Source organism: Nipponia nippon, unplaced genomic scaffold (assembly GCF_047370975.1).
Source record: "Nipponia nippon isolate SJK-2023a ecotype South Korea unplaced genomic scaffold, ASM4737097v1 scaffold_5, whole genome shotgun sequence".
Classification (NCBI taxonomy): Eukaryota; Metazoa; Chordata; class Aves; order Pelecaniformes; family Threskiornithidae; genus Nipponia; species Nipponia nippon.
Genome location: NW_028262369.1, coordinates 72,427,300 through 72,443,373, shown reverse-complemented (window position 1 = coordinate 72,443,373; position 16,074 = coordinate 72,427,300). Strand labels below are relative to the sequence as shown.

The 16,074-nt window shown below is 40.0% G+C and overlaps 1 protein-coding gene across 2 annotated transcripts; it reads left to right on the top strand.

Moving 5' to 3' along the window:
* The first annotated feature begins 203 nt into the window (after positions 1–203).
* On the top strand, positions 204–12,291 carry ICOS (inducible T cell costimulator). 2 transcript variants are annotated; one of them, XM_009462304.2, is made up of 6 exons: positions 204–300; positions 6,251–6,289; positions 7,232–7,570; positions 8,940–9,052; positions 9,658–9,748; positions 10,277–12,291. In XM_009462304.2, the coding sequence occupies exons 1-5, from the start codon at positions 243–245 to the stop codon at positions 9,745–9,747; spliced, it is 639 nt and encodes a 212-aa protein (XP_009460579.1). In that variant the 5' UTR covers positions 204–242; the 3' UTR covers position 9,748; positions 10,277–12,291. The 2 variants fall into 2 exon arrangements, with proteins under 2 accessions (XP_009460579.1, XP_087588882.1); XM_087732756.1 differs by having other exon boundaries at positions 278–300; positions 7,258–7,570.
* The last annotated feature ends 3,783 nt before the right edge of the window (positions 12,292–16,074 follow it).

Here is a 16,074-nt window from a genome sequence, read left to right as displayed (position 1 = left end):
CTTTCATCTTCTTGTCTGTGACAGCTGTCCGTGAGGCAGGAAAAAAAAAAGCAGCAAACTCCACAGGTGTGGGCGACAGCTAATGCTGACATAGCTATAACGTAGTCAGAGGTTAAATTAAAAAGTCCTTCTGATTACCATATAATTTCCCCCATTGCCCACAAACCACTTCCTTTTCTACCCATGAATGCTTCACCATCTTCACAGTAGACAGAAAACTGGTACCTCTGTGTCAGGCAAGCATGAAGTCGGTGGCTGTAACTTTCTGTGTCCTCTGCTTTCAGTTTGAAGCCCTGTATGGTGAGTAGCATTTTGGATTATTTATTGTCCTTGCAGTAGATGTCTCTATGGAATATAACCCACTCAATGAGGCATGATAGCAAGGGGTTGGAGGAAGAGAGGTAATTAAGGGAAACAGTTGCAAAAAGACCGCTCTCAACTTTAATGTCACCAGAGTTGGTGGGAAGAGTTCCTGCCAGCACAGGGCATTTGCTCTGAAGTGAAAAAGTACAAGTTTTCATTGTGTATATTCTTTAGCTCATCGGCTCAGTGTTAACCTCTAGCTGTTTAGACTGTTGTGCTCCAGCCAGCTTCCCTTGCTGGGCATAAGGTCTTATAGCAGCATGATGGTGAATGGCTTATTAAAGAGAAGCCATTAAACCTGCTCTTGTTTGGGCAGGGAATTTTTATACTATGAAAAATGTATATGGCATGGAAGAGCGGATGAGGTCATTTTGGTGCAGGCTTGAAATGCAGACTAACTTAAAAGGAAGCGTAGCATTCCTAATGCTGTGTTCCAGAAGGGGCATGGTGACAGCACTGATCTCAGTCCAGCCATAAACATGGACGGAGTGTTTTACAAGATTCAGTGTTTTATCACAGCTACGCAAAATAAAGTACCAGAGCTCACATTTATCTCTCTGAAACCCACATATTACTGGCCCAGGATGGAAATACAGGTAATATCTGATTAAGAAGAGTTTTTTTTTTTCATACATATACTGTCCAAGGATTTGGTATGATGCTTCATATAAGTAAGACCTGAGATTTAGTGCACACAGTTACTAAGCACTGTCTAAACATGTTCCTTTGAAGGTCATGCCAAGGGCTATTGAATACGTTTGCTTCTGAAATTCTAGTGATACAGGATAGGTTTCAAGCCCCCCTGTAGGATTTAAGTACTCCTGAAGTTTCATACAGAATTTAAGCTTTCGTTTAAATGAAAACCAGTTTCCAGCTCTTTAGGCAATGCAGATACCCTTCTGAAGGTTAACTAATACAGCAAAAGTATACTGAGTTTTCAGATAGATTGAAAAGATGGGTGAAATCACAGGGAGGGAGGATTGTGATCAGTATCTCTAAAGGGACATGAGCTGCTCTTTTTCTCCTTGGAAAGTTATTCTTAAATCTGCTAACAAAAAATCCTATCAATTTTGTTAAATATTTGTCAGCTAGTCAATCAAGCAGGCATACTTGATGAGCATGCTTTTACATGCAGCTGGAACTATCTAAAAGGCTATTCCTTGTGGAAAGAAATAGGCTACAATTTTAAGGGTGCAAATAATTGTTTTATCTGATAGCGGCATTCCTCCCTTCTTTCTCCCTTCCTTCAAATATGGAGGATAGGATTTGGGCAGGGGGCTGGAGAGAGGAGATGGCAGAAGAAAGAGATTGCCTGTAACAAGAAATGTCAGGTTTTTTACCTTACAGAGCTTTCAGCATAAAAAGTACTATTATCATTCTTGCTAAAAAGAAAAGGGCTGTAAAAGATCAGCTTGATGTAAGACACATTAGCATGATACTCTCATTTAGAGAACAAGCTAGCACTCCAGAGAGTGCTGCCAAGCACTGTGGCAAATTTTTGGGAGTAAAAGCAGAGTAACTTCTGATATTTTGGGTTTTTTTTGACTTAGCAATTAGCAAGCCCTACTTGTGATCTATGGATAGTTTTTTTCAATGTAAATAGGTCACAGAAGGTGATATATGTGTGTATATGTATATTATGATTTGATAACCCAATTGTGATAAAGAAATTGTTTGTAAGAGCATGGAACCTCTCTGGTGCCTGTAGAGGAACATAGGCAATGGGATTTTGGAGTACAGAGCTGCAGGATTCCATAGCGCTTGAGGCCCTTGCTATGAAACGTTGCACATGAGCTTTTGCATGCCAACATTTGCAAAGCATTATCACTGTTCACCCACAGATCTCCTGTTGTCAATACAGGAGGAAATCATGGTCATTTCTTAGAAGGGTGTCTGAAATATTGTCAACAATGAGTGCTGTGTTAGTGGTATATTATATAAGAGTTTCCGTATTTCACAACATACAGAAATAATTCAGATTATAGATGGCTTCCTAGAGTAATTCTGGCCATTACTTGCTTTGCCCAGAAGCACTGCTTTCCTCTCTTAATCCTTGGCTCTTGAAAGATAGGAACACCTTAGTTTTAGGCATATGACTAATGACAATGTCATCTTTCAGAGTGCCTTGAAAGGTCAGAGCTATAGCAACTTAGAAAACTGTGTGTGGTTTCATTATGCATTTAGTATTAACAAAACAAATATGTTTGTTTTAAAGGCAGGGTCTGCCCATCTTCAGAGGCAAACACTCCCAAGTGAAATTATGCTTGTTCTTTTTATCAGCTAATTAGTTTTCTGAGAGCTGGGGCAGATAAAACAAACTGCAAGAAAACCAAGCAAGGATATTCTATCCTCCTACCCTAAACCCCAAGTTTTAAAATTAATCGAAAGTGCTTTTTAAACTTCTGTTAGGACCAAAGTGAGTAATGGATTGGTGATGTTTGCAAATAGCATTGGGTCTGCAAAAGAGCAACCAGAAAGCTCAAAATTGCAATCGCATTAAAAAGAAAATAATCCACCTTCTGTTGGCCTCAGTATCCAAGCACACTACCAGAGAAATTCCCAAACCTCTGCCAAAGCGCTTTCACACTGCAGTAAAGATGAAATGGAGACAGGTATGTACATGACTGTAAATACCCATATACATAGAATGTACACACACACACATTTTCATAGTTTAACATAGCAAGATGTTACTTTCATATACATATTCATCCCTTGGATTCACATCTGAACCACAATGTTTGTCTTGACACTGCTTCACATAAAGTGATCCAGGAACAACTCTACGCAACTCCACAGTGTGACACTGCTATGAAACGAATGAAAGATTTGTTTCCTCTTGTGTCAAAACCCTCATATGCAATTGAATTAGCTCTTTTATGAAAAATACCAAAAAGGAACCTTAAGGCCAAATCTAAGCATTTTTACTACTGAACCAGTGAGATCCTTCTGTTCATTTCCAACAATATCATGAGGTAGTTTTTTATTCACATATTTTTTTGAGGTACTATTAGGGAGGTTTAGTGAGTGAATCTCTCAATGTTATTGAACATTTAAACCCCAGTTTCCTATCTCCCATTCCACTAAATGTGCATTTATTCTAACTGTAGCTTGGCAAATGACATCCCAAATGCATCTGGCCATTAACCACAGAGTGTTACAGATCCTAGGATTACCCTAGGAATGAACTGATACAAATGGGCACAGGAGAACAGCAATCAGGCACCACGAGTGGGGAATAAGCCACCTTTTAGTATGCAGTGAGAGCATTTACTTTAGGAGCTGATGCAGAATAGCTAGTGAGTTGAAAATTCATATTGGATCTCACTCATTGTGGTCATCCATGTAAACAATTTTGTGTTTTAATCTCAGGCGCTGTTAATCTCATTTTAAAATGTGCTCCCTTTATACTGTGCTAAGCACACTCCTCTATATGGTCACTTATTTCAGAGGAATATTAATTGCATCACATTTACCAAAATGCTCATTCAGAGAAATACATTACTGAGTCTTTCTTGAAAACAGGCAGTTAAGGCTTCTGGGCCTGAGGGGATACAAAACGATCTTTCAGCTTGCCACAAGGCCACATGAACTACCTGCTTAATGACTTCTCTCTGCCCTTTTCCATTAAAAACAAGGATTAAAACCATGATCTCTGACAAACATTTTAAACCACCAGGTATGAAAGGATGATTTCATTAGCTAACAGCAAAATTGAACAATTCTCAGAGACAAACAGAGACATGAAATGCAAAGCTGTTGCTTTAGCGCTGGGAGTAGGGTAGCCCCACGCTCCTCTGGGGCACTGAGGGAACACAGCACTGCTTGGCTCTGTAGCTGCCCCAACAGAGTCGGCATCTGCCTCTCCTCTCAGATGACCAGTGAAAAACGTAGAGGTCTCAGCTACAGGTGGATGCTTCTCAAAAGCATCAGGTCAGCTTACATATTCACCATCCTCCCTAGCTTCTGCTATGTCAATACACTTGGTTTTTTCTTCCCTTCCCCACATAATTTGTCTGCCGTTGAGCCTAATTTTAAAGATATATGTTACCAAACTACAGGCCGTCGAACTACAGAGCATTTTAAAAGACATTTATTTCAAATGCTGTTCTCATAGCAGCTGTTTTCTTTCACCATGCAACATGCAAGTCATCAAGAAGTCTTTCTTTATTTGACCTTTGCTTCCAGTTTTTCAGACTATATACCATTATGAGGGCTTGCACTTTCTGTATCTGTGCCTTTGGCGTATCTAGAGCTCTATTTCACTGTGGGCTGGTGAGTTGTGTGTTTTGTCTGTCTTATCTTCACACCAGTGGTACAAGATGCCAAATACCTTGTCTGTTATCACACACTTAATAGTCCTGAGAGAAGTACAGATATGAGAACTGTCGCTGAATTAGATAAGGGTGCTGACTGTGCGCAGTAAACCAGGAAGAATGTGATAACTAGGAAGAGGGTAAATCAATCAAAAAGGGATAACAGTTTCTATTGCTTTCCAACTGAGCATCGCAAAGCATCTTCCAGAAGTCCATTAGCTTATGTGTCACACTAAAAATATTTTAAACTAGTATCATTCATTGCAATGCCCTTGTCAATGGCGGTAATTGGGGAGCAAGAATTCAAAGAAGGAAAAAGCATGGACACAAAAAGATTGCCTCTGTCCAGAAAGAGTTGAGAGCATACAAAGGTGCCCAAATGAGAATAATCTTCTGTTCCTGTGCATATGCAGGCTGGATGTCAAAGATAACAGATGCCTTGGGAAAAAGACCATTTATACTGTGTAATCAGTGCAATACCTGGCACAGTTGGGGACCTACTCTGTGGGGACCTAGACTACCATGTAGCAGCAAGAATAGGATAGTGTATCAAAGTCTTTAAGTATTTGCCCTGTATTTCCTGAACATCACAAAATCCTGATGTAGAGTATATTTCAATCTAAGCAGCCTCTGAAGAACTTACTCAGGCTACAGGGAAACAGGAAAAGCAGATAGGTTTTTTTCTACTTGTCTGTGTACCTGTCTGTACCTTTAGTTTTAGGGCACTGCAAAAAGAAAAATTCCAAATGAAACAATATCAGGCTGTGCTATGCTGCTAGTACTGACATACAAACCATTTCAAAGCAGTACATGCCACCAACCCAGCCAGGAAATTCCACTCTCAGCATTGCCATAGTGGGTGGTGAGGGAGGTAGCGGCTTAAAAAACAAATCCAGAACAATGATTAAAAATATGCCTGTCTCCTGCAATGGAGGCTGTCTATGCACAATGGACTGAACGCAGTTTGATAATCACAAAGAAAAGTTGCTATTGAAAAAGGAACAAAACTGCATGCATTACTTGAATATTTTCTTGCTGTATGTATTGGAGCATCTTCCAGATATTCATTCTGGATGTGCCGTAAGAAGACGTTTTGATGCAGTGTTGAGCAGTAGGTGAAAACATAATGAACATAGACCAAAATGAGCACTTTGGTCTGGAAACGAAGTATAACGCTGGCTCATCGCAGACTCTGGATTAATGAGAAGTCAGAAGTATGCTCTTCTATTTGGGGACAGATTTCCTCAGTATTTTGGAGGAAATTTTAGTTTCATCTCAGCTTCTATTTATGAAGTACATCTATTACTTTGCAGAGGTGTTTTAAGAATTTGTAAATGCTGTATGTAAGATCAATATTAATTCTTGCTCAATGCATTTTCTTTCTACTTTGATTTTTATATTTTGTGCTTTTATCACAGCATATGATTTTATAGTGTAGCACAGACAGGATCAGATAGGCTAATGACGCAAATTAGAAAATAACTTCAGCATCTTAATATCGCATGGCTCAGCCCCTGTTCCTGCATTTCCCTTCTTGAATTTTAACAGGAAAACAATTTTGTATTTTTCAGGAGTTGATAGCTGCTCATCAAGACCGTGCAAAAATATAGGTAAGACACATTTGCATAATTTGGTTTATGGTTTTAAATGACTTTCTAGATCAGAAAAGACTGCTCTTGAAGAAAAAAAATGTCATTTTTTTACAGCACACTAACACATTTTTGTCTGAGGGAGTTTCCCATGCTACTGGTCACTGACTTTACGAAGTCAAGCTGTGAGGTAGCAGGCGGTCCTCGATCAGTTTACTGTCTTTTTCTTCTCCAAGAAATTTGCAAAATGAGAGCTTCATAACATCTGAGAGTTTTTCAGACAATTTTTGGGAAGGTCAAATGTGATTTTTGGATTGTATGTGAGAGCATGCACAAAGTGACATTTGTCCTCTACTCCTCCCATTACGTTAGTGAAAAAGGTGCTATAGCCATCTAAGTAATTAGGTTTAAACTTCATGTCATGCCTCAAGCCGGTATCTACTCTAGAAAGAAAAGATAGGTCTTGTGGTTAAGGCACTTTTGTAGGAGTTTTGGGTTCACATCCCATTTTAAGTTTTCAGCTACATCATTAAGGTGCAGATTATGAGCCATAAAACAGAAACAATTGTCATCAACTTTGTCCCACCTTGTTTTACCTATGAATAGGACAATCAGTCTGAGGCAGGGATTATATGCCCATATAGTGTTTGGTCCAAGGGGGCCTTTAAACATTACCAAGTAACTCACTGATCCAATACTAACAGTGACCTCTCCAGCCTTATAGCGGAAAACAGGCCAGGTCTTATCTCATTTATTTTCTCAGCAATGTCTGACATGACCAGAATGATGCACTGGTATCTCATTGTACAGGCTGATTTCCACAGACAGACTGTTCTGAGTACCTACATGTCTTACGTTTCGATCACATGGTTCACTTGATTTGTTTAAATGAGTTTCTTAACATTTTAGGGATGCTTTTCATTGCTATATGAGTGACTGTACTTATTGTTTTCATGTCTTCAGATCAGCCTCATGTCTCTGACCCCCAGGTGATGGTGGAATTTGAAAATGGAAACTTCAGGTTCACATTCCCCAACCCCAAAAATGTGAGTGAGTTCAGCATGACCCTCTTCAAAGGGCATGAAAAGAAGGAGATCTGTGCACTCCATTTGAGTGAGGAGAAAGTTATCCCCAAGAGTAATGTCACCTACTGTCAGACAGAGCATTCAAATAGCAGCACCACGTTCATTCTTAAAAATCTGGAAAGAAAGCATATTGACATTTATACCTACTGCCTGGAGATGTTCTTACCCCCTCCTTACATAGATTGCCGGCTGAAAGAAACCTATTTGTACATCCAAGGTAAGTTTACTTCTCTCCTTACTTCAGTTTACTGATAAGTAGACACTGGGCATAGCTATACTGCAGTGAAAAATGTGACTAGAGTTTGCACAGCTATTTCCAAGACAGATTAAAACTACTTAGCGGGGGGCTGGTAACAGTGGAGCTGTGTTGGCAGACTGCTCAGCATGGCCTCTCCATATTTATTCATCATCTTGGGCAGGTTTTGCAGGCTATGCTGAGCTCTGCATATTGTTGGTGGCACCCAAGCTAGCTAGACTACATCTTCTGGAGTACTGCAGTCCCACCTTTGCCTGCAGCGGAAATTTCCAATTGCCCATTTTACAAGCTGCTGAATGCAAATGTTAGATTATGTCTAGCTGGGGGAAAAAATCCATTCTGAGAGCTATTTTCATGTGCCTAGGATAAAAAAAAAAAAAATTAGCTGTCAAATATCTGTGCTAGTAGTGGTATATGGAACTCTGATGCCACACTGATGTGAAGAAGATGGTGTTCACCTCTCTGAAGCAGGCCTTCAGCTTTAGAGCCTTCTTAGAGCAGAAGATATCCACAGCTGCTGAGAATTTTTGGCCTTTTACTGAGAAGGGCTTGGACTAACTTCAGAAGACTCGCTGCACAGGCTTTAATTTTGAATTTCCTTTCATTCAGTGGCTTTTCCATATATTAATCTGAAAGAGTTAGTAGTGTTTTTACTCATACCCTTTCTTGGTTCTCCCTTGCTATTTTTTCCTCTCTCTCAACATCAGGACTAAACAAAGATAGAAGCTGAAATGCGAAGTCTAAAATTATGTGGTTGGGTCAAATTATTTCTCAGCCCTCTCTGAACTTACAACAGCTTCTCAGAGTCAAGGCGTGACATCCTTTTTTGTCTGCAGTGTTTCCCAAAGCTGTCCATTTCCATTTGTATGGTTAGCCAGATGCTCATAGCTATTGCCAGATGTTTCTTGCCCTATCATATTTTCTCCCAGATCTGGGCAAGAGTAATCCTGTGTCCCTCAGCTTGCCTTCCTATCCAAACATGACTGCCAAAGTCCACCCTTCTTTTGACCAGGCTGCCCTTCACATCACCTGTGGTACTCACTTAATGTAAGCTTAAGCCTTGCTCAGATCTGAAATACCATCATGCTCTCAAGCCTGGCTTTGTTTCTTTTCAGTCTACACTTTCAGCCCTGGGTACCAACAGTTTCACCTCTCCTGGAAAACTGCAATGTTCTGCTTCCTCCTCACCTCACGAAAATCCTTCTCCAGAGCTCACTTTTGCTATTTTATTAATATGAAGAGAAGAGGGAACAGAATTTGAAAAGTTATCTCTAGGGGGGGAAAATTGCAAATTATCAGTAATGACTTTTTTTTGCCTCCCCATCTCCAGATAAGGAAGACTGCATTTCACTGGGACTCATGTCATGGATAATTATTGGCCTGATCGTGTTTGCTATGATTTCATGTATTGGCTGTGTCGTAGCCTGTTGCTTAAGGAGCAAGGTAAGCAAGTTTGTGAGATTTTACACAACCCTCCTTCCAAGGGTCATGGATGGGGAATTTGATTTAATGAGATTTAGAGGGTGGGACAGGCACATACTCACTCAGCACGTGATGTGTTTTTTGACAAAAAGACTGAGTTGTTAATTTACCACTGGAATTCAGCCATTGACGACAGCAGCTCAGATTTAATTCTTCTAAGACAGAATTGTTTATTGATTTAAAGGCTGGGAATCAAAGGAAAGAGGAGAAATGCTGCACAGGTCAGCAAAATTACTTTGGTAAGCAATTCACCTGATTGTTTTCTTCAAGACGGGGAAACAAATCATCAGTGGAGCAATTCCAGCTCTGTTCTGGAGCAAAATCACTTAAATAAAGAACTGGTTGGCTCAGGAAAGAAAGGAGACCATGGACATTAGTTATTCTTTTGGACAACGTGTGTTTTTCATTTTCGGTTTGTTTCATTCCAAGTTTTCTACATGAGTGCCTGTCTATTCTGACTTTAATATTCCCACTGAAAACAGTCAGAGTAAGGGCCCTACTTAAAGAACAAAGGCAGACGCTAGTGACCACAAATTAAATTAGTGGCATTTTCTCTCTGTTTGCAGAATCAGCAGTGTGAATCCAATTCCCAGGAGTACAACAGTGAATACATGCCCATGGCAGCAGTGAATGCAGCTAAAAAAACAAGAATCTGAGGTTGTAGTAGGCCTAGTTGTACTTGTACCTCTGCTTGTATCTGTTGCAAGGCTTTCTCTGGGAGGGAGTGGGCTGCTTGCTGCGTCTCCCATTGATTCTAGGTGGGTGGGTGGGTGAGATTGTTGCAATAGCTTGTTAATGGAGTTAACATATAGCAGGAAGAGGAACTGAAAAGCAAGATCTCTGGAAACCTTGTGAACTGGAATGGTGGGCTGGTTCCTAGAAATGCAACTGCTTCACATCAGTCTGAAGTAATGATCTTATGCTTGAGGAAGAGATGGAAACTGTTCCATTCAGATTCTTCACATGATGTGTGGTACCCAAAATCTCTCTGGGGAAGTGATTTGTTAGATTTACTGAGTGTTACTGGCTAAGGACAAATAATCTGTAGAGAATGAGGAACTTTCTAACTACTCAAGCCCTTGCATAATAGCCAGAAGCAGTTTGGGATACAGAACAGAAGCAGAATTTGGACAGATTCAGAGGTATGGGGGTTGCACGTAACTAATTCTACTATTCTTATTTCAGGTATAAGTTGCTTGTGGCATGGAAATTCTGGCAGCAGAGGTTTCCAGCTGCTTGAATCTGGACAACGGGAAATCATCATTTCCTCACCTTTCCCAGCCTCCCTGAGCTCTCCTGATGGTCCTGTGCTCAGTCATGAGAAACCCACTCTAGTACTGTTCTGAGCTGTGTTTTGCTCTAGCCTTGTGTGTTGTGGCACACTGCCTGATCCACTGACTTGTACATGAAGTGCTAACAGTATGTTAAAAACGTCAGTTTTTAGTTGAAGAAAATGTAGTGAGTTTGCTTGAGAGTAGATTCCTGTAGTGCTGCTACAGAAGGACCATTTATTTTCTACAGTCTCCTTTATGATAAACTTTCCACTGGGGACAAAAAAAAAAAAAAAGACTACCTCCAATGTCAATCCTTGTGGCACAGCCATGAAGCACTGTCAATGTATTGCACATGCCCTTTTGTTAGGGCTAGTTTAGCCTGATGCTATCAATTCATCCTCAGATTCACTGTCAAACTTCTTAGCACCACACTAGGAGAGTGCAGTATGCACACATGCTCTCCTGCACCACGCTGTGGGACAGCAGGGGAACAAAATCTGAGAGAGCACAGCAGAGACTTCACTGTGACACAGTACCTCAGGTATGCGCATCTGCATTTTTTGTATTTGCGCTATCAATACATTTTTGCCATTCACACCTTGGGGCTCCTCTTATTTAATTAAACTCTGAATTCTTTTACTAACAGAGGAATATATTACTTTCAAAATTGCGATTGTTCTTTAAATCAGTTCAAACCTGCAGGATCAGTCGCTAAACTAGGAGGCACTCTCTCTCCTATTCACACGTCTTGCAGCACAAATACAACAGAGTCCATAAGGCCAGTGTATTCACGGACTCTGCACTGCAATGATCTTCCTCTTGTGGTTTGACATGAAACCTTTACCACTTCCCCAGTGGGTTCAGGGGTTACTTGACCTGTCTCAAATTGCTCAGAGCCTTCAGTATGAATGAAATAATCAGTCCTTCATGATCTTTGTGAAATCCATCAAAACTCTGACCATAAATGACCAACTGGGAATCCAGCCTGGATATGTTGCCAGACACCATTTGGCTGCTGGAAGCAGAGCAGTGCATTGATTCTGAGTCTCTCTGTAATTCATCAAAAAAACAAATATTGGTCAGAGGACACTGTTGTGAAAGATACATAGCCCACTTGTCTGGCAAACAGAAGGCTCATTTCAAATGTAATAGGGCAAACAGGGACTGTCAGGCATGAAGAGGACATAAGCTGGTATGTCAAGAACAGGGTTTTCCTCAACAAACACCTAAATGCATAGAAGTATTGCAGAATTGTGTAAATTGTGCAAATTGTTAACTGTGACATTAAGCAAAGGGGAAATGAATAAAGCATCAAATGAAGAGGAGACTGCAAGTTTCACAGCGGGTACCCTGCTTAGATAACCAGCTCCTAGGCAGGTATGTAGAGGGGCACCCTGGCATGTTGGGTAACACGACAGTCTCTCCCGTCATTCTGCCACATAACCTTTGCCAAATTACTTGACGTCCCCAGCAAACAAAACTCTCTTCTGTACATCCACAAATACACTGATGTCACCATTTAAAAAAATATTGGTGAAATTATTGCCTTTGAAAATTATTGCCTTTGACAATTATTGGTGAAAATAGCTAACCTCTACTGCCTATGAGAAATGCTGGATGCAAGATCCTATGTAATAGTGAAGAGTCCGATTCCCTGGAACCTTTCACCAGACTGAGAAGGAAATTCAAGGAATAAAGAGTTTCTGAAAGAAGGAAAAACTTGAGGTTTGCCTTGAGATGCTGCCGGACAGAGGACAAATAATGAAAGTCTGAACAAGGTAGTTCAAAATAAATACATTCTACTCTGGAGAGATAAATGATTTATACTTATTGTAACAAAGCTTTTGGAAGTCTCAGGTTCCATCACTGCTTTCTTTGTGGAAAAAGAGATTTTTATTCTTAATAAAACATTTTTTTATTATGCCACATGTGTCCATGAGAAAGTTCATGCATGCATGCATGCCGTATGAAAGAAATAAGCTCTATAAAATCCACAGTGCAATGGGGAGAGACTATGGGGCAACTTATCCCTGTGTAACATCTTAGTGGGAAACAGGAAAAGGACTAAGGAAAAAAAAATTATAAAAAAAGTGAAAACCAAAAATTTGGATCTGTTTCTATGCAGTGAGGTAATGAGACTGTTTGGATCCGTTTGTTTCCTTTTATTTTCATGAGAAAGTCTTTTTTCATATTGTTCCATATCTTCTTCCTTTCTTTTAATCCCTTATGCAGTATACAGATAATGTTCAGGATTATTTTGGGACATTTTTAAGTTTCTTTCTGCCATTCTTTAATACCTCCAAATCAAAAGGAGCTGGAAGAAGATAAAGGATGGCAGAATGAGAAAAAAAAACCCTATGAAAAAAGTAACATGAGCTGAGTCTATAGAATGTGTGACAAGAAAGGATTAAAATAAAAGAAAACAAAAAAGGAGTCAATAAGAATAAACAAAAAGCCTGATATTCTAAGAGGTCAGCATTTCAAAAAGTAAAAACTCACTTTGAAAACTCCCGGTTTTGGGAAAAGACCATTTTAGCAGGAAAAAAAAAATCAAATAAGAATATTTCAGCCAACTCTTCTACAAAACCCACTTTCAAGACAAGCAGAAGCATGAGTAACATCCAAATAATGTCCAGAAAATAAGAGGTTTGAGGGTAAAACAAAATAAGACACAGTCTCAACCTATGTTTTCTCTGTTTGCTGTGAAAGGGTTTAGGATTGTAACAGAAATTTTACAATTGTACAACAGTCCATGAGGGGGGTTCTACAACCTGTCCCTCTCCATCTTTGTTTTCTATTGCTTTATGGGGAATATGACTGAAAAAGTATTTTGGCTAGGGCTTTTCCAGGATCTGAATCCCCAACAACAGTGTTTGTGTAAAACCAGCTTCTGTCATACAACATGTAACGTAATATTCAGTATCAGTAAGATGCTTTCATCCTTTCTGATTTATCATTTCTATAAGTTGCCCCACATCCATTTACACTCAGTACTGCCCTTTAGATCTTCCCAGTCTGTGCCAGTATGGAGTGTATGAAGTCAGTAAGTCAGTAAATGCAACAGGTATGTACGGCAAAGAACTAATTAATCTCCTTGAAGGTTAAGACCTGAAATAAAAATTTAGAACTTGAGCAAACTTTATCTTGCTAAACAGATAGCATGATCTGTGAAAGATGTTAAGATGACAACTATGGCTGCTCCAAAATTTAAGGAAGGATAAATGACAAGAATGTCATAATTTGAACACCTGCATACCTTGAGAAGGTTTGAAATCCAGACCTCGATATGTATTTTGCAAGCTTGTTTTCCCAGCCTGAATTATGAACCCAAATCTGAATACTCTTGGAGTTCAATGATAACATTCAAGATTGCAATTTCATACCTAATATACAGCACTGGGAATGAAAAAATGACACTATGAAATGTTGTGGGCCATTTTCCCTTAGTACAGGTATTTTCATTAACTTCAAAGTTCAAGTAGTTTTAAATTCTATCATACTTCTTACAGACTTTTACAAACTTTATTTAAGGCTGGGGAAAGGAGGCTTTTGAACTAGAGTAAAGCAAACAAATGAATCGAAATGAGGATCTGTACTGAAGATATCGTACACCATTATTCATGAAGTGTTTTACAATGTGGAGAGTCCCTTATGCATGTGAATCTATCAGTTGCCATGCAGAAGACCACATCAATAAGAAAAATAGAAAAAATATAGGTAATTGAAATTATTTAGTTAAAAATAAAACCAATCGGTTACTGGGGACTTGTGCCCATACAAGGTTTACTGGGGAGCTGGATCTAAGTTTTTGCCTTTGGTTTGACTTTAACTGCAATGAGATACTCCATCTACCCAAGTCCCTTGAGTTATCCAGTCCATCATTGCTATAGCAGTCTACCCACTGTCATAAAAATTTCCCATTTCCTTGAGAGATGAAATTTTGAGATTTGTATTTATGTTCTATGATTATGAGTTCAATTCAGTGTGGGGGGGGGTAGTTGGAGAAGAGGGAGGAATAGGAAGGATTAAACAGCTTTTCTAGCAAAACGAACTGGACAGGTATGAACGGGAGATATGAAGAAGAGGTCAGGGGGTGAACTTCATCTAAATGAGTATGCCTGAGCTATTTAATTCCTCCTGGGAGTCATAAGATCTTGTATGGCTTGAGATCAATTTTTAAAAAGAGATAAATCAACTCTGATTATCAACAAGAAAGATTTAGCTGCTGCGTACATCAAGCATAATAATTTTTAAAAACTGCAAACATTAACAACTTTGAAATACCGAACATCTTCCACATATTAAATCCTGCATCAGTCCTCCCAGTTTTTAGTACACTGTTGGCAAATCCATCACCAATGATATTTCATCCCCTGTCCCAGTGCATTGCAGGAGCAAGTTGCACTGCAGCTTTGTTGCCATCTGTCAGAATTGAGGCCAGGATTTAATGTCTGGATTGTGCAAAGACTAGCAAGGGGCTATTACCTCTCCCGCTGCCGAGAAGAAAGGCTCATTTGCTGCCCTAGGCTTCTTCTGAAAAAATGGCTGAAACACTGAGAAAAGTGGAAATGATGTTTGCACCAGCTGATGAGAGCAGGAGGGAGCATATTGCCTTCCAAAGGTGGCGATTTAACTGAACAAAATCTATGGAGTATGAGAACTCTGTATAGGCTTTTCAGGCTACTGCGGCCAAATTTTGGTGGAGGAAGCTCAAAACTGGGATTCTCAGATTTTTTGCTGGCTACCTTCCTCCACAAAATGTAAGATACTTGTGTTTGTCTATCTATTCAAATCATTTTCCCTTTGTAAGACGAAAAAAATGACAGGATTTGCTCATTAAGGCTCTTTTGGACCTGAGTGAAACAATGGACATTGTAGTAAGCATCTGGCTGAGTGCCAGCGGAAGTGCCTATGTTGATCCTCCTATCTATGGATCCTCCTGTTGACTCGGCTGGCATGGGGCTACCATACAGCTGGGCAGGACCGTGCCCATGAAACAAAGGGACAACAGAGTGTCATGAGGGTTAGAGCTGGAATGCTATCAGAGCTTAGTGCTGCTGCTCTCATGAAACTGAGATATACCTAGGTAGCTCTTACTAGCTATTGCATCCTTGAAAGCCAGACCAATGCTTGTATTTCCATCCCTTTTCCTGGCTATGTCCCTGCTGTTCTGTCACAACCACAGCTCCATGGAAATCTACCTGATCCCATGCCCTGGCTCCTCTTAAGACCTGTCCTTCAGAGGCCCAGCTAGGACTTTCCCTCCTGCAGTGTGGGAAGTGCTCTGGGGCATCAAGCTGTCAGTAGCAGGACTTTACAGCAGCTCATCTGCACAGAAAGGGGAAGCTCAGGGGAGACGCATGGCAGAAGCCCTTGCTTGGTTATACAGTGGCCGTGAAACAGAAATTAAAGAGATTGCCATGGTTAGAGGCATGTGTGGGTTCCAGGTGTGTAAGGAAAATAAACTAAATTAAAGAATTTAGGATTTGGGGAGTTGCCATGCCTCACAGCCATGACACGGTCCCCATTTGCAATAAAAGATTGCAAACATTGCCTGTGAGGATAGGTAGCTTCCAGAAAAATAGCTGGCATCCACCAAGTTGTTTGACAAAACCTTAGCCAGGCAGTAACTTCTATGAACTACAACAGACTAAAATAAGCAACTCTTAAGGCATATTGTCAGACCAAAAAGTATCTTTGCTTCCAAAA